Source organism: Nanorana parkeri, unplaced genomic scaffold (genome assembly GCF_000935625.1).
Source record: "Nanorana parkeri isolate BGI_ZX_2015 unplaced genomic scaffold, ASM93562v1 scaffold547, whole genome shotgun sequence".
Lineage (NCBI taxonomy): Eukaryota > Metazoa > Chordata > Amphibia > Anura > Dicroglossidae > Nanorana > Nanorana parkeri.
The window spans coordinates 790,577-810,042 of NW_017306815.1; the positions used below are offsets into that span (position 1 = coordinate 790,577).

The 19,466-nt window shown below is 42.8% G+C and overlaps 1 protein-coding gene across 2 annotated transcripts in view; it reads right to left on the reverse strand.

Annotated features, from left to right (window-relative positions):
* FAM3A (family with sequence similarity 3 member A) overlaps positions 1–19,466 on the reverse strand; it is a 48,495-nt gene that overhangs the window by 1,851 nt on the left and 27,178 nt on the right. For both annotated transcript variants that reach the window (XM_018561826.1, XM_018561825.1), the window contains 4 exons: positions 13,566–13,624; positions 11,873–11,923; positions 8,028–8,112; positions 2,422–2,548 (listed from right to left, as the gene is read on the reverse strand). In XM_018561826.1, coding sequence (XP_018417328.1) covers positions 2,422–2,548; positions 8,028–8,112; positions 11,873–11,923; positions 13,566–13,624 — 322 coding nt within the window. The remainder of the gene's footprint in view (positions 1–2,421; positions 2,549–8,027; positions 8,113–11,872; positions 11,924–13,565; positions 13,625–19,466) is intronic.

Below are 19,466 nucleotides of genomic sequence, written 5' to 3' on the forward strand. Positions count from 1 at the left end.
TTTTTTTTTTTTTTTTTAATTTTTGTGCCTAAAGGGTCTGGTATGACTTTTGGGGGAAATCCCACGCATTTGTTTTTTTAAACTCGGGGGTTCCCTCCTAACATTCTTACCAGCCCTTAAGGGTCTGGTATGGTTTGGGAGGGGGACCCCGCACCAGTTTTTTTTCTTAACTATTTGTTTACAATTTGCAGGGAGAATGGCCCTGCTTCGGCTGTGTCTTTGGCTGCTGTACAGACTATTGTGAAGGCTTCCCAAAGCCGAAGCGAGCCGCAGGTTTAGCCGAAGGTTCGGCTTAATCCTTTGTGAATAACCCCCTAAAGCTTAAAAATGCATTCAAGTGCCTTAACTATTAACAAAAATGTAGCTAATTTGTGTTTCACTCAGCTGTAGATCCTCAAATCTCTGAATTAGTGCAGACACCATCCTTCCTTCTTGAGGGTGGCTACTTTTGGTCCCCATGGGCCCTGGGTGTGTTGTAAAGAAGACAGCACTTCAAGCTCACTTGCATGATAAGACTATAAATGCAATAAAAATTAGCTAACAGGAGATTGTAGTCCACCATGAGAGCAGGCTTGGAGTAATGGTTACTTTACAACACACACATGGACCATGGGGAACAAAAGTAACCACCCTCCAGAAGAAAAGACAGTGTCACCACCAATTCAGAGATGATTTGACTATCTACAGCTAAATGATATGCAAATAAGTTAAATTTTTGTTAAATGAAAAGCATTTAAGATTTAACTCCTGAGTTTAGTATCACTTTAAATCATGGTTGAGGAGGGCACAAATTAGCATGACGGCAACTTTTTCACAGGTCTGAAATGGTTAAAATTTTGAATGACATTGCTATTGCTTACTTGAGTAATTAATGCTTGCATCGATGATGCATATGTGATCCAGACAATCTTTGCGATTATTTTGGGGGAGGGATAATTTTTAGGATATGTATTATATATCCTTTATATTGAGGATATATTTTTCTAGTTGAGACTTTTTTTTTTTCCAATTATTTCTTCATGGGGGGGTTGGATGTGTTCAGGGAGACCAGATCCAGACCCCCATACAGCTGTGCAGCAGCAGATCACTTCTACTAATGATGATCTATTGCTGGCTGCAATCAGTACCGTCCTCTGTACCGACAGGAAGTGTGGTGACATCACTACACTCCCAATGTAAACATTATGTGGAAGCACAGCACTTACATTTGCTTCTACAGAGCGCTCCTATGTAGTGAGCTGTATAAGTGTCGGAAGACAGTCGCTAAATGCTGGCTCTCACTGACAGCCGGGGGTTCCAGCCTAAACCCAGTGGAGCTGCCGATTCCTGGTACCATTTTAAAACAGCACTGAGACAAATAGCCGCTTTCCCAGTGCCATTTAAAATGGTGGATGGGACTCAAGTGGCTAAGAACAACCCACGCATTTTCCCTCAAATTATTATTGTAATAGACATCAGTGAGGGCTTGTTTCACAGTTCACCTCTTAAGAATATGTATATACAGTACTTGAATGTCCATAGCCTGAAAGCAGTTGCATAGTTTGCATATTTATACATTCAGAAGAACTAATAATTTCATTATACTAAATGTCATACATCTAATTGCCTGCATAACAACATATGTAAATCCTATTATTTAATGTAAATGTGATATGGCATAAAATGTTTCTAAAGATAAAAGCCATACCTGTACCTTTGCAGTGGTATATCTGAGGGTCTGGCTGTTTGGGGTGGTGTGTTTTGCTATACAAAAGTGGAGATCATGTTATGTTGATAACAGGCACCTTGTTGTCTCTTCAAGTATCTGTGATAGGCTTTCATTCTATCCCTGGACCCTTGCTGAGCTCCTTGGCTGTGCAAGGGTGCCTTGTCTTCTGCCCAAGATCAAGCTCAACTCCTCTTAGTGCTAAGAACTGCTCCGTGTCATTCCATTGCTATAGTGCTAAGGGTTCAGGCAAGGCAGTATTACATTATTAAAGGTGCCTTAGTGCTTGGAACACTTTGACACATAGGAAAATACAGGTGAACTGCAGGTTTTCCTATTGTTTTCAGAGAGAAGACCACCATGTTCAAAACTACCAGTGCTGAGCTGTCAGCACTAACATGCCAACTTGAGAGAGTGAGAGTGTGCTATTTCTATGTAAATGCTGATGTCTAAATCATCCCATCTAGAGATCGTTCTGACATGCAGTTTTCATTTAAAACCTCTGCCTATGCATTTTTTTTTCCATATGTTTAGCTTGAATTGTTCAAATTTGAGAAATAATTACTTTAAAACAGAGGGTGCTAAATCAAATGCAACTTTACATCAGTTTACCTTGCAAATGCAGTCTACACCAATCTTCTATCATACATGACAAGATTCAACTTAAGGTATCGCTGCAATGCAGTGTACATTCAGGGAAACTAGAACTAGTGTACCTGCTCAAATGGACTTTTGTCCAGGACTCCCCTGGCTCCAACGAGGACCCAGCTATCCCTGAACGCTACCTCTTTGGACATAGAGCTTCCGAGCTCAGCGAACATCTTCCGGGCCTCCTCTGACATTCTACAGCAAATACAAAAAAAAGAAAACAGGGAGGTTAGAACACAAGACTGCAGAGCAATAAGCATTGGACTTTCTGTCCGATGCTTATTGCTTAGTAGTGCTGCATCACATTGCAACAATAATAAAAATCTTTCTTGGCAACTTTGATATACTGTTGAAAATTGATCACTGTGTTACAGTTCATTCTTAATTGTACCTCTACCACTGTATGTTATGGTTTCTCAGGAAATCGTCCAATAGCTTCTTGAATGATTCCACATTCTTAGCTGAGATCACTGCCTCTGGCAGCGAGTTCCAGACCCTAACTGATCTTACTGTGAAGAACCCCCTTCGCCCCTTGTGCTGGAATTTTTTTTCCCACCAATTTTAGGTGGTGGCCTCTAGTCTTTGTTACGGAGTTCATTGTAAACAGTTTGTTGCTAATGTTGCTGTCACCATTGAACAATTTGTATATGAAAATAAGTCCCCCCTTAATCTCCTTACTTCCAACGTGAACATGTTTAAGGTCAGAAGCCTTGTCTCCTAGCTCTGGTCCTCCATTCCCCTAATTAGTTTGGTTGCCATCCGCTGGACTCTTTCAAGCTCAAGGACGTCCTTTCTGTGGACTGGTGACCAAAACTGGACCGCATACTCCAGATGAGGCCGAACCAGCGATCTATAAAGTGGCAAAGTTTTGGACTTGTCTCTGCAATACATCCCCTTCTTAATACAGGACAGGACTCTACTTGCTTTGTTTACAGCAGTCTGGCACTGCAAGCTATTAATCAATCTGTGGTCTACAATGACGACATCAATTTTTAACATGATGATAAACTTGCCGAGAAAGATTTTATTACTGCCAAAATGTGATGCAGCACTAAGCAATAAGCATTGGACAAGCATTGAACTTAAAGTGAGGGGAAATATTTTCAGCAGGGACACTGCACTATATACCTTCTGGACTCTTAACAACACTGTAGGTCCAAAACAGTATATGTTAACAGCAAAAAAAGAAATATAATCAGTTACTTTGTTTGAGTACAAAAGCTGTCTTCAGGCCTGCAGTGTGGGATAAAAACAGTCAACCTTTAAAGGAAAACTTAAAAAAAAAAACCCCAAACAGATGAAGGAGCATTCCCAGTAAAAACAACAAGTTCACTTTAATGGTACACCAACTTCACACATCAGTTTATTACTGCCTCTTAAAAGGAACTTTATTCCTTTTCACTAAAAATCACATCAGCATTCAGCTCTACGTGCCGATAGATCATCTTACATTCTTCAGTTAAACAAACATATTTTTATTTTACTTACAATTATACTTACAATTACAGTTTTTCTACTTGCTGGTCCTATTTGGCACAAATGATGTAATCTTCCTGGGAAGATTGCATCAGCAGAGCATTGCTGTGAAATCTCATCTGTAATCTCAGGAGATCTCGGGGAAAGACATGTGCATGGTCATATGTCCTAGTCACATGTGCCAGAGATTCAGGAAGTAAAGGGACATATAGCAATCTGCCCTTAGTAAAAATTGCCACTGACTGAAGAATGGGGCAGAAAAGAAAAATAAGGCATGCAAAGAATAAAAAGCCGGAAATTATCTAGAAGTATCAGTTTCTAGATTGTCATTACTAAACATTTCTAAAGGTATATTTGTTGTAATTTCAAAGACATGAGTAAAGTTCCTCTTTAACTTCCTTACTGCACTAGATAGTAGACGACTCCTCCGCCCATGTGGCAGCATGCTGCTTAGTGATTGGAGGGGGGAATGCTTCTGGTGCCTAGAGCAGAAACCGTTAAGAGCAAAGGGAGGGTAAGTATGACCTGCTGGTGCAAAAGGCATTAAAGTGAACCTGTTTTGTCCTACATGCAAAAATACAGGTTCACTTTGAAGGCAGGCAAGACAGTTTACTCACCTGTAGCTTCAGCTTCTTTCCTACGACTAAAAGCACTAGCACTCTCTGACTAGTTATGCTTATTTTTCTAAAAATTACTTAAGGAATATACACTTTACTGCCCATTAAAGTACACCACACATTCCTGTGAGGTGTCATTGTCATAAAGCTGATCATAATGTACGATAAGGTAAAATGTGAGAGACATAGAAAAAAAAAACGCATTTGACTATAAATAAATATAGAACATTATGCCACATTAAAAAAAAATATATTTATTGTTCCTATGACGGACTGCCAGATACCCTGCCTGGATATTGGGCAGCACAGTGGTGTAGTGGTTAGCGCTTCTGCCTTACAGCACTGGGGGCTCACGGTTCGAATTCCGGCCAGGTCTCTATCTGCAAGGAGTTTGTTCTCCATGTGCTTGCGTGGGTTTCCTCTGGGTACTCCGGTTTCCTCCCACACTCCAAAGACATGCTGGAAGGTTATTTGGCTCCTCTCTAAGTTGGCCCTCTGTATATGCATGTGATATCAGGGGTGTGGAAATTTTTAAAAAAAAAATACTTGTCCAAGGGCTAAAGTGGGGGCCAAATCTACTTCTCCTTCATGACAATCTACTTGTTCCAATACAAAAAATAGTTTTAATCAAAACTAAGGATGCAACAAGACCAGTCAGAGGAAATTTTCATCCGGCCGTAAATTCCAATATTGGGGAAGGTATCGGAGCATTTGGGTGAGTACGAGTACTTGCCCAAATACTCTGTATCGCACTGATACTAGTATCGGTGCACCCCTAATCAAAACATATTTGACTGTGCTAAATAGCGCTTCTCACTGGTCAGCGCAGTCATCTGACCACGTTGACCAATGAGTGCTTGCAATTTGCGAGCGAAGTTCAAAATGCATAGGGGAGGACTGCGCTGGACAGCAGTACGGGGGACAGATAGTACACCCATACTGGCGGAGAGGAGGGATTGTTCGCCGAAAGGTAAGTATAGCCAGGGGGGTGGCGGTTTGGGAGAGACAGGGCCAGATTTCATCGGGTAATTTTTATTTTTCCATATTACCTGGGAAAATGAACTTAACTTTTAATGCACATTGTGTGTGTGTAAGAGAATTCCGGCTATCACCATGGAATGGCGGCTGCAATCTCAATGCACATGCAGAATGTCCTACGCATGCGTTTATTTGCATGCAGATGGCGGGGGCAGCAGGGTTTAATTTTTTTTTTTCTTTAAATTATTATTTACTTTTTCCACTTAAAGGGGTTCTAAACCCTCCGTTTTTTTGCCTATAACTACTGCTAGCATGCAGTAGATATAGGCAAGAAGTGTAAAAAAAACAAAAACGCTTAAAATCATTTTAAACTTACCTCGTTCCCGCGCCGATTTTAATGCACATTGTGTGTGTGTAAGAGAATTCCGGCTATCACCATGGAATGGCGGCTGCAATCTCAATGCACATGCAGAATGTCCTACGCATGCGTTTATTTGCATGCAGATGGCGGGGGCAGCAGGGTTTAATTTTTTTTTTTCTTTAAATTATTATTTCTTTTTTCCACTTAAAGGGGTTCTAAACCCTCCGTTTTTTTGCCTATAACTACTGCTAGCATGCAGTAGATATAGGCAAGAAGTGTAAAAAAAACAAAAACGCTTAAAATCATTTTAAACTTACCTCGTTCCCGCGCCGAGAATCAGGAAATGCTCGTACGGACGCAAAGGATCTTGGGGCGGGCGCATGCGCAGTTCCGATTCTCGGCCGGGAGACGAGCAGAGACGCAAGGTAAGTCTATGGACGCGTGCACCCGCCTGCAGACACCGCTGGATCGTAGAGACAGAGCAGTCAGCGCTGGATCGGAGTGACGTCACACTGCTGGAGGGACAGATGAAAACATGGGGAAAGAAGAGGAAGATCGGAAAAAGAGACATCATTTAAGGTAAGTGCTAACATTTACATTGGGGGAGGGAATTTTTTTTTTGCCTTTAATGTCACTTTAATGTTCTTCCTATCACATAGGGGATTAAAATCCCTTATGTGATTGTTTGGAGGTGACAGGTTCTCTTTATGAAACCTGCCCTCCAACACAGAACAGCTGTTCTGTGTAGTTCCTGACAGCCGACGCTGTGATTACAGCGCCACGGTCTCAGAGAACATAGAGAGCCAGTAGAGCAGACATTCTTCTTCTGCTCTACGGGCTCTATTGCTGAGCCGTTGTGCTGTAGTTTTCGGGGTCCCCTAGGAGAGCGGGCGACCCCAAAAACTATGGTGGGGGGTGCGGGCAGAAACGATCGCCGCTGCTTAAATTGATACAAGTGGTCTGATCAGATCACTTGTACTAAACTAGGGGCGGCGGCTCCACAATGTACATTCAGCTCTGCTTGTCCGGAGCCGGGCTAAATGTACATAAAAACCACTCGCCCTGCGCCCGAAACTGTATGTCCCGGGCGTCGAGCGATAGGAATTCCACACTCCTGGATATAGGGAACTTAGATTGTAAGCTCCTTGAAGGTAGGGACTGATGTGAATGTGCAACTATGTAAAGTGCTGTGTAAAATTGTCGGTGCTATATAAATACCTGTAATAAATAAATATCTCCTTCTTAAAGTGACATTAAAGGCTAAAACTTTTTTCCCTCCCCCCAATGTTAATGTCAGCACTTACCTTAAATTATGTTTCTTAATCTGATCTTCTTTCTTATCCTTTTCATCTGTCCCTCCAGCGCTGCGGTGGGTCTCCGATCCAGCGCTGACTCCTCTGTCCTTGCTGGCACTTCCTATCCCACGGTGTCTGCATGTGGGTGCACGCATCTATAGACTTACCTTGCGTCTCTCCTCGTCTCCTGGCAGAAAATAGGAACTGCGCATGCGCCCGCCCCAAACTGCTGTGTTCCGCCCGAGCATTTTCAGAAGCATTTTTTTTTTTAACTTTTTGCCTATATCTACTGCTTGCTAGCAGTAGATATATGAAAAAAAAACAAACGAAGGGGTTTAGAAACCCTTTAAGCCTGTTCCCTGGGTGCTGGAACCAGAAGCAAGGGAATATAGCATGGGCTTACCCCAAGAATCAGACAGCACTGACTTTGGAGTGTAAACGTACTGGTTTATTGAAGAAAGCACACAGAGTTTATACCTCACAGAATCAGATAAGAGTTTAGTGTGTTACATTGAACAAATCCCACCTAGACAGCCGGGTGCCTGCATTAGGATTCCTCAAGCACAGTCAGTCTTTGAACATAATGAATGCCCTTAATTAGATGAGAGCTTGATCACATCAACCTAAACAATGGCCACTCCAGACAGCCTGCTGCCTTCACAAAAATACGTTTAGCAGAGATGGTTCAAATCAAGTCAAATAGTGACAAGCTCTCTCTCTAGATAAAATATTAAACAGGAAAACACACACAACAAAGTTCTCCGGGGGTAATAAATCTCTGCAGCCCTAGGTCCGTCACAATTCCCTTACAATACTCGACTATTAAAAAAACGTTCAAAAACCAACAAAAGCAAGGGCAGTGCATAATTTTCTCCTCCTATGCATAATATCTGCTGAAAAACAACAGCAGCCCTGTTATATTAGGATACAACTCGTTTTCTACTCACTTGGTAGCTGGATCATCATAAGAAGCCAAGAGAACTAGTGTGCCTTCATGGATTGGCCGCAGGAAGTTCAACAGCTCAGACACATCTAGAGGGGAAAAAAAAGCTTTTAATAACTAAAAGGTGTTAAATTAGCAAAATGTTAAAGGAGAACTATGAGATGAGTGATTTCCACTCACCTCATAGTTCTAGCCGACCTGTGACAATGAGACTGTCACAGGTCGGCTCAGTAGATCGGAAAGTGAGCGAACACATACCGGGTTCGCTCACCTCTCGATCCTGTCACGGCTCTCTGCCGTGACAGGGGGAGGGGCTGGATTCCCCTCTCCGATCTGCCAGCGCTGACTGGCGGAACGGACGGGGGAGGGAGCGGGTACAGCTGCCTCTGCCTCTAGATAGGCAGAGCCAGCTGTCACTCACGCAGCTGGGCGGATCCCGTCATCTAAGTCGGGATCCGCTGCGGCGTCTCAGTATACCGCGAGCTGTAGCTCGCGGTATACTGAGCTTAGGGTAACGGGAGGACGCTAGTTTGTGGCCTCCCGTTACCCCAAGGAGAACTATGGGGAAAAACACTGACCCCATAGTTCTCCTTTAAACAAGTAAAACCAAAATTAGACAACACAACATAAGAATAATAAATCAAAAGGAGATAAAGTGTTACTGGAAAACATGGGAAAGCCTAAAGCTTCATCTGCTGGCTTATAAGGATTAGATTTTTTGTGGAGACACAGGAGTCTTTAACCCCTTCGTGACTGACGACGTACAGTGTACGTCGCCAGCATCGGGGCTGTTTAAACAGACTCCCGGCGACTTTTGCCGCCGGGACTCTGTTTAAACTTGTAGAGCCGACTGTCGGCTTCACAACAGAAGCGATCCTGGCGACTTACCTGTCGCCAGATCGCTTCTGCGTCCCGAAGAAGGGGCCGCCCCCCCCCGCCGGACACCCCCGCCGTGCTTCCCGGGCTCCGTTGCCCCTCCTACGGGCCCGGGACCGGCGATCTTGGTGTCCGCGGGGAGCTGGGGAGGAGGTCGACGAACTTCCGTTCATCGATCCCCTCCCCGTTCTATGGGACCGGGAGCGATGCAGATTGCATCACTTCCGGTCCCTGGGCTGTCAGTTCTGGGCTCCTGGAGCCCAGCTATAAGCTATTGAAGTGCGATCTGCACTTCAATAGCTTATTTCCAGTGTAAAGGTGACACTGGGGGTCTTTTGGACCCCCAGCATCACCTTAAAGAGTACCTGTCACGACCATCTGCTATCACATGGGGGGGCTTGTAAGCCCCTCTATGTGAAAGCAGTCAAAGTAAAGTTAAAAAAAAGAAAAAAAAAAACTTTTTCAATAAAAATTAAATAAAATCAATCTAATAATAATAAAAAAATGTTTTAAAGTCCCCGCCCCCGCGCGTCGCCACGTAAACACGCGTCGGGTGCGCCTACGTATGAAAACGACGAACGTGCTACACATGTTGGGTATCGCCGCGCACGCCGGAGTGAGAGCAATAATTCTAGGGCCAGTATTTTGGGGTATCTCTAAATTGATGACCTGTGGGGGCTTTTAAAGCGTCTATTGACTTTTTGGGGTACTGCAGTTTTTCGCCGTTTCACGGACGCACGCAATTTGTAACCTATGCATGTTGGGTATCGTTTTACTCGTTGTAACCTCATCTTTTATATGTCATTTAAAAAATTTGTATTTTGTTGTGTTTTGGGGCATTAAATTACATTTTTCACTAAATGTTGGGGTTTAATAAGGAGTTGCGCTAATATTGCGCAACATAAAAATTTGAAACTACCCCCATTTTATTCTATAGGGTCTTGGCATTCAGAAAATATATAATGTTGGGGGGTTTTAAGTCATTTTCAGACCTAAAATGTGGAATATAACATGGGTGCAAAAAATGAAAAAAGGGCCTCAGTCATGAAGGGGTTAATATTTAGGAGTTATACTGCCACCTACAAAATGCAAGGACATGGACAAAAAACAAAACTGTTGGCTAGCCCAGAATAACTTCTACTATCATCATGCCTCAGTTTTGTAGCAAAGCAGTACCAGAGAACAGGATTAGAAACACAGAGGGGTGTGACCTGTACCCCTTAATGGACTTGAAGAAAAGGATTTTATGAGTACAAAAATCATATTTTCATCATCAGCCATTGAAGGACACAAAGTCTAACCTTTGGGACATCCAAAAGCAGGCCCCAAAGATGAAAAGAAAAACCAGGACTGCCTGCACCTGGAAAAGCTGCCTGAAGGATCTTATGTCTGAAACCGATATCAAATGAGGCTGAACATCCATCTGGTAGAACTTAGAGAACGTGGGAACAGAAGACCGGGTGGCAGCCTTGCAGGGAAACAGATACATGATGCCAAAAATCCCAAGAAGCACTCACAGATCTAGTAGTGTATGCCTTGGCAGGAAAGGGTGGAAACTTATCCTTAAGACCATAAGCTTGGATGATGGTCTGTCTGAGCCACCTAAAGAAGGTGGAGTGAGATGCTGGGGCACCCTTACAGGGTCCATTCAAAATGATAGATAGGGAATCAGTCTTTCTGAAAAAAATCAGTGACCTAGATATAGACTCTCAAAGCCCAAACCACATCCAGACAATGGAGCAACATTCACTTATGGTTTACTGGATGGCTGCAATCAGAGCCAAGCTTTAGCACTGATGTAGGAAAGAGTTTTGATTAAAAAAACAAATATCAAAAGATATGAAAAAAAGTACTAGGAAAAATATGTTAGTCTTTAAACACAGCAAAGCTGAAGAAAAGAGGTTCATCCTCATAGGACGAAACTGAGGTATACTAGTAGAAGCAGAGGTTATCATGGCCTGTACTAAAGTTTTGTCCCCATTCCTCCTGTAGAGGACAGTATAACACAAAAGGCTACAGACTTCCTATATCCCTCACTGGATGAGAAAGAAAAATGTTTTTAAAACAATTTTTTTTGGTAATTTTCTCTAAAAAGACTCAATCAAAAAGAAAAAAAAATCTGCAGTACACATGCCATATACATAATTGTAGAAGCTTCCCAAACCTTCTTAAAACAACTGAAACTTAAGGTATTTTCACTAGCAAAGCTTCAGGTTCCTGTCTTTGGCTTCTTTCTATTGTCTAACGAGGTAGACTATCATAATGATAGGCCTACAGGAATGTGTATGTGTGTGTGGGGGGAGCTAGCAGCAACTTCAGCACTATGTGTCAGAGCTTTGTGTGATAAAACAGCCTGGGGTTTAGTGATATGGTCACAGGAAAAAAAGTAACCTATACTCCAAAACCTATAATCAATTTTATGTCTTAATCTTACTCATCTTAAATGGAATTTTATAGTAAGGTTGCTTTTTCTGAAATAAGAGCTAGCTACCATTTGCTTTAAAATTATTCCTGAAAAGTTGTAGTGTCCTTCCTGTCATGCATCTCTTGCCTACAGTACTACTGTAGTCTCATCGTTGTAGTCTGTAGATCTGCAGTGTGAGATCAATTAAGCGATTGCAATACTCAAAAAAACACAGCACACCAACAGTTAACCCATGTTGAGCAATGTTTTTTCTCCAATTGCTCTCTCTAATAAAGCTTTTCTTAACTAGCAAAATTGTTCTAAAATAGCTTTGGTAAGAATGTGAAATATGGGCCTAGATGTCACTCAGAGACAATGTATAAACTAAACTGTGAGGCTGATGTCCTGTGGTTGGGACAACTCAGCAGTAACAGCATTATTAAAAGAGACCACTTACTATTTCCAGTGCAGAGGTTTTTGAAAGCAAGGGAGCAACTCCTAATCTATTTCCTAATCTTTGAAATATGAATCTTTAAATTAACTTCTGCATCATATGTGTAGCATCTTACCTCCATCCCACATGTCAAATGATCTGGCTTCAATAAGCTCTCCACTAACTCCTAGAAACAATGAACAAATTTGTATTACATCTAGATATTTGCATACACAGTGAAAGGCAGATACATATATTCTTTCTACATTGGATATATTATCACTCTTATCTAGGCAAACAGCTTAAAAGTGTATGTATAATCAAAACTTTGTATAGAGTAGGGAAGGGTTACAACCCCAGCCAGGTTATCTTTTTGGATGTCCATTATTGAAATTTCCCTTCAATTCCTGTCCCAGGTACACAACATTAAAGGAAATCTTCCAAAGTGAAGGGAATTTCCCTCTTAGACATTGGCCTCCAGAACAAGTTTTCCTATTGTAAGAGTTTCCCTCGCCTCTAGGGAGGAATTATAAATTATTGGGGGTTTTTTCACTCGATTTTTAGATGTCAATGGTCACCAATAGATTTAAAGGGGTGACTCTCCAGGCAGCAATAAAAACTTGGCAAATGGCCCAAACCTTTTCTATGCTATTCAAAAGATTTTGCCTAGAGATACACTTTAAAACACAGTTTTACTTGCTAAATATTTATAAATTAGCTCAGACGTTAACACAGAAAATAACTGCCATTTCCTGTTTCAGCTTTCGAGCATCCTGTGTCACCTGTTTTCTCATTGTACAGAGTTGATAATACTAATTCTTTGTCCAATGAGCAGTCTGGAGGCTGACAGATGACACCAAAAGCAGCAAAGCTGTGCCAGTGGATAAGGTTGTCACCTGCCTGCTTGTGCAGTGGAGTATGAATTGCAAAACTGACTGAACAGCAGGTGCTCTGCTATATTATGCCTTAAGTCAGGGGTCTCAAAGTACTGGCCCATGGACTGGTTACTTTTTGCAGCAGGCAGGGCCGCCAATAGGGGGGTAGAGGCGACCCTCCTGTACCGGGCACCATCAGGTCAGCTGGGAGGCCCGGGGAAAGAAAGATGGCTCTTAACTTTTGCAGCAACAACCAGGGGCGTAGCTAGGGTTGCCACCTGTCCTGGATTTACTCGGAATGTCCAGGTTTTTGAGTCCTGTATGTGCTGTTTTCGGGTTTCAGGCCAGCTAAAACCCAGACACGCGATGCCACAATGTCAAGCGGACAGAGGCAACTACGGGGTCCTGGTGTTTCAACTTGAGTGCATGGAAGAAGCATGGGGCACGGAGGGATGCTGGAACTCTGGGAGCCAGGAGGTGTCTGAAACACAGTGGTTCTGATCCAGACAGATGTGTTGCTCACTATCTCTCCTCCCTCTCCCCTCCTGGCCGTCTCGCCTCCCCCTCTCCCCTCCTGGCCGTCTCGCAACAACTGTTGAAACTCTTCTTGGTGTGTCGGGTGTGTTTTAACGGTCCTTACTCATCTTTGAGTATGGCAACTGTATAAAAATAAGCTCATTATATCAGATGACTGTACACTTGTGACAGTGAGTAAAATGTGTGCCCAATAACTATACAGGAAAATAACTCTTATAGGCAGAGGTGTAATATGCCTCATGCTACATCCGGGCCTGCCAATAGATGGAGGAGCAATTCTCAAATGTTTTTTTGCCAAGGCATCACATGCCACAAGTAACATTTTCTCATTATGGATTTTCTGTGCTATGCAGTTAATTTGTTGTTATAGCAATGGTAATAAATTGTACAATAGCCATTCTTAATTAAGTGACTGACCATTAACAAGCGCAATGTTGAGGCCTCGGCCAACGTTGTTCTGGACACTGCTCATCAACCTGTAATGAGACAATAAAGAGTGGACTGAGCATAGAGAGGTACATCATCTATTTAAAACCAAAAATACATATTTTAATCTTGGCTTTTAAATGATGCTTTTAAGGGCAATGTTGAAGCCCATTGGGTCACTCTCTGGGTAGGGACACATGATCGCAAACATGGTCTACTACTGAATCCTGTTTCCAAAAATATCTTGCACTTAAAATCAACTTCAAACTTATCTCTCGATGGCATTTAGTCCGTGCAAGAATTACAAAATGTTGCTTGGGATACTCTTCAGCATGCTTCCGTGGCTGTTCAGTTCCGGGTACATACATATACGCTTGGTGGCATTGTCTGGTTGCACATGCAATATGGTCCATAGTATAAAGACATAGAGCTATCATGTTTGGCCCCCCACTCACTCCAGATCCCAGTGAAGCCTTGATTAACAAAAAAAAAACAATGGCATCTCACTCCAGTTTAGGCTTTTGTTTTTTTGGCAGCTACTAAGCAGGTTATTGCTAAAATCATGGAAGTCCCAGACTTTGCACTTTCACAACGTTAAGAACAGGATAAAAGAAACCATGATATAGGAAAAGAGGACAGCTTTGCTATTGGATAGACTGCACAACAGCAAGGGGATCAGACACTTTCCCCCTACTATTTTTGATAGATGCCCTCTTCAAATTGTAAGAAACTAGATGATTAACAGTTGGCACCTTGCGGGTTCTAAAAGGTCTCTTGCTGATATTATAGCCCTTCAACTCTTATGCATTAAAAGGAGAACTATGAGGTGAGTGATTTTCACTCATACTCATAGTTCTAGCCGACCTGTGACAATGAAACTGTCACAGGTTGGCTCAGTAGATCGGGAAGTGAGCGAACACATACCGGCGCTCGCTCACTTCTCGATCCTGTCACTGCAGAGAGCCGTGACAGGGGCTCCGATCCTCCAGCGCTGACTGGTGGAACGGTCCTCCAACGCTGACTGGACGGGGGCGGGTACAGCTGGCTCTGCCTCTAGATAGGCAGAGCCAGCTGTCACTCACGCAGCTGGGCGGATCCGGACATAATTGTCAGGATCCGTTTCAGATGCGGCGTCTCAGTATACCGCGAGCTATAGCTCGCGGTATACTGAGCTTTGGGTGACGGGAGGATGCTGGTTTGTGTCCTCCCATTACCCTAAGGAGAACTATGGGGAAAAGAGCTAACCCCATCGTTCTCCTTTAAGTGTGGATATTGCTTAGCTTTACTGATGTAACCTCTTTACATATGCACCCTTTTTTTATTTTCCTTGAAACTCCCATCTCTCTTATTTTTTGTCTACCGTATTTGTAAAACTAAAAAAACAAAATAAACTCTTTGCAAACAATATCAGGAAAAAAAAAATTAGTAATACAAAAATTAAAGAATCATAAAAAAGATAAAAGCATAACATTTTTTTTAAGTCCCCGCCCCCCACATACACGCAGATATGCGTCAGGTGCGCCTACGTGCGAAAACGACGATTGCGCCTATTGTGCCGCACATGTTACATATCGCCGCAAACGTCGGAGTGAGAGCAATAATTTTAGAGCCATTAATCACTGATAACACTAAACTGACGAGCAGTAAAAGCATTTTAATCGTCGCCTATGGGCGTTTTTTTTGCGATTTTGCGAGCGCACGCAATTTTAAGGCTTTGGTGTCTATTTACTCGACGTGACCCCGACTTTTATGTTTTACTAAAAATATGGGTAAGAATAAATGTTTTATAACAGCGTAGGGAAACTTTTTCCCCGTGGGGTATCAAAAGAAAGCTCTATCTGTCCTCAAAAAATATAGTCCGGTCATGCTGACTGGTGACATTTTTGACTGATATATATATAGGCATCGGCGATAGTGTCCGCCCCCCGCACCTCTGCGGGACTGTGACCCGTCACGATCACCCAAAGGAGCTCACCATAGAGCCCATTGAGCAGACGAAGAACGACGTTAAAAGCCAGGCCTTAATAGAGGGGACAGGAGCCTTGAAGAAGTCGCAACTTTACATACCTAATAAAAAGGTATGTTGCAGCCATAACTAAGGGAGGGGGGAGTGGGGGAAGGAAGTTACCTGGGGAGAACCAGACCAGTTACATTCTGGAGTTGTGTTTTAAAGCTTAACAAGTAGAAACTTATATTTATGAATTTAAAAATATGATATTAAAAATCCCTTTTAAGACCAAAGCAGCGTCAGTATACATTAGTTAACTTGACAATAACTCTGACTAATTTGCCTACCTATATTTGCACAGGACATACATGTATAAAGTAGGTACACTGTTTTAAAAGGACAAGTTTACTTCTGAATTCAGCTTGCCCTATTAAACTTTGCCTTTTCTCTGTACCAGAAATCCTCACTGTGTGGCCCTGCCCAGCACCGCATAGCTTTTCTGCCCCAACGGCTCTTATTATTGTGCATGCAAACTGCGGTTCCATGCTGTACATTCCTATGGGTGACCAGCATTTGGCATGATGGCTGGAATATGGTTCATTCATACAAATGAATGGGGCTACACAGTGGCGTAACCAGAGTTCTGGGTGCCCGGGGCAGAAATTTCCCCCCCCCCATTATATAAACAACCACTGGAACTGCACCTCCCCCCCACACGTTTTTATTTTACATTTTTCACATTTTAATATTTTATTTTTTTAGAAACTTTTTCATTTTTTTAAATTAATTTTTATTTATTCATTAATTTTTTTATTAAATATTTTTATTTTTTACTTTACTTTTAGGGGCTTCAGGGAAATATTGGGCGTCTAAACAGACCCCTAATATTTCCCTTTAAAAATAGAAAAAGAGATTGAGTCCTCAATCTCTTTTTCTGTGTCCCCTGTTATCAATGAACAGGAATCCTTTATGAGTGTTCCTGTTCATTGATAACATGGTATGTTTACTATAACTACAATTATGAATGAACAGGAGGAGATGTAGATCACTCCCATTCATTCATAATTGAGGATATAGTATACATACCAGGTCCTCAATTATGTACAAACACTCAGCGATCACTGATCACTGAGTGTTTGTACCCGCTCTCCTCTCTGACACACACTGTCATAGGAGGCTGCAAGAGGAGAGCCCAGCCTCCTGTGACAGCGCTGGCTGTCTCCGCCCCCACACCGCTCTGCTGCACTGTGATAGGCGGCCGAGCGGTGTGGGAGGAAAGACACCTGCCGCTCACAGCGCTCGTCCCGCAGCGCTCGGCCGGCTGTCATTTTCTCTCCGATTCCTTTCATCCCTGCTGGGCACTGCTCTGTGTCCCAGCGGGGATGAAAGGAATCACGGCCGCGCCGACAAAACGGCAGGAAAATGTCACTTTCGTCATTTAGCCGAAAGTGCCATTGTCGGCCGGCGCCCCCCCCTTCACTTTTCGCCCGGGGCCCGCGCCCCTGCTGCCCCCCCGGTTGTTACGCCACTGGGGCTACATCACACATGAATGATGGAGTATCTCCCAATACATTTTTGAGTGCAAGAAAAAAAAAAGTTAATCCATTTAGGGCTTGTTTCCACCATCACCTTACCAGAACAAGACCATAAAGTTTTTTCAACGCACTAGAAATGCATCCCCATGTATTCCTATGGTATTTTAGGGCTGTAGTTCCCACCAGTACCCACAGTTCCAGTGCTTTGGAACGCGACAAAACGCGTATAAACTCACATTAACACACCGCACTGGAACGCAAGTTAAAAAAAAAACCAAAAACAATTAAGGGTCACTTTTGATAACCTAATCAACATTATACACTTGCTTTAAGGAAAAGGGCATTTTCACCTGAACATTGGTGACCTTGGCTGTGTCCTGCAACATGGTGGACAAACATGCAGACACAGATAGGTTTGTCACTTTTGTACAAAAATGTCCTGAGCTTTAGGACCCAAAACACTCAGGGTTATCACACACAGTGCCAAAACAATGCCTGTGTTCCATGGCTCCATGTTTGCTAAACTCCTGAGCTCCTGTGAAGGTCACAAACACGTGAAGAAGCAGGAAATTACTTGACATAATCTGCATACTAAAAAATCCCCCCCAAAAATGTACTTGAAGGTGTAAGAAACGCATGCAACTGCGTTTGCAAAAAAGCTTTCAGCTCTGGTCTGGTGATGGTGGAACAAGACAAGTCCTTAGACCAGAACATTGTCAGTATGCATAACTTGATAATAAGTTGTTGACTGATTTGCCTAACTATATTTGCACAGCACATATAAAGTGGGTACATTGTTTTAAAGGACAAGTTTACAGCTGTGCAATGAAATCCAAAATATACAGTATATACACTATATTGCCACCCCTGAAATCAACCCCACACCATAATCCCCCTTCCACCAAACTTTGCACTTGACACAATGCAGCCAGGGAAGTACAGTTCTCCTGGCGACTGCCAAACCCAGAAGCGTCCATTGGACTGCCAGACAGAGAAACGTGATTTGTCACTCCAGAGAACACGTCTCCACTTCTCTAGAGTCCAGTGGCGGCGTGCTTTACACCACTGCATCCGACGCTTTGCATTGCACTTGGTGATGTGAGGCTTGGATGCAGCTACTCAGTCATGGAAACCCATTCCATGAAGCTCTCTACGCACTGTTGTTGTGCCAATCTGAAGGCCACACGAAGTTTGGAGGTCTGTAGCTATTGACTCTGCAGACAGTTGGCGACTTCTGCGCACTGTGCACTTCGTGGCGGAGTTGCTGTTGTTTCCACTTTGTTATAATACTACTAACAGTTGACCGTGGAATATTTAGTAGCGAGGAGATTTCACGGATGGACTTATTGTACAGGTGGCAACCTACCATGGTACCACGCTTGAATTCACTGAGCTCCTGAGAGCGACCCATTCACAAATGTTTGTAGAAGCGTCTGCATGCCTAGGGGCTTGATTTTATACACCTGTGGCCATGGAGGGAATTGGAACACCTGAATCCAACGATTTGGAGGGTTGTCCCAATACTTTTGGCAATATAGTGTATATTGCACTCTGTTTGGAAGGTAAATGCTCAGATGTATATCCAAAAATATATCCCTACAAATCCAAAGTAGATATAGAGGAACTCATGGGTCTTGCAGCGGAGATAATTCAAAGCATCAGCATTTTATTGTCAACGTTTTAAAGGAACTCTTTTAGTCTTTCTCAAGACGCTGTGTCTTGACTTACCTGAGCTACAAGACCTGTGAGTGCCTCTGTATCATAGACAGACAGACAATATACACATACATACATACATACATACAATACTTGCTGCAGATTTTGGTGTGGTTTGCGAAAAGCCCATCTTCCATATGAATACATTCCTTGTCTCCCTACTAGCCTACCAGTACGGCCATCATGCTTTGTTATCAATAGGTAAGCGAGGGTAGCAGGAAGGAGTGGGCTAAAGCAAGCCCGCGAGAGCTCTGGTCACGGTCTACATTATAAAAGGGACCTGTTTTTTTGGGGTACCAGGTTGGTACCCCTACCCTTCCAGAAAAGCCAATATATATGATACCTAAAAGGTATAATAAATTAGAAGGAAAAAAAAAAAGAAGACGCAGAATACTACTAATGCTTTTCATTAGAGAAGTGTGAGCAGTTCCTTACCCACAGCAATCACAATACATTCGAGTAGATAGTAGCATTGTATAAGGGTCAACAGGATGCTTGTTATGGGTCACAGATAAAAATGGTACATCTGTGTGTGATGCTCTGCTGTAAAACTAGAACTAATTTCTACTACCTCCAGCGATGTATGGGAACCTTGTAAGTGATAGTTAATGATTGTCCTATCTGGCTACTGTTTGGTATTAAATTTAGGTAGAAGCTGAAACATGACCTTAAATGTACATAACACAGCACTCA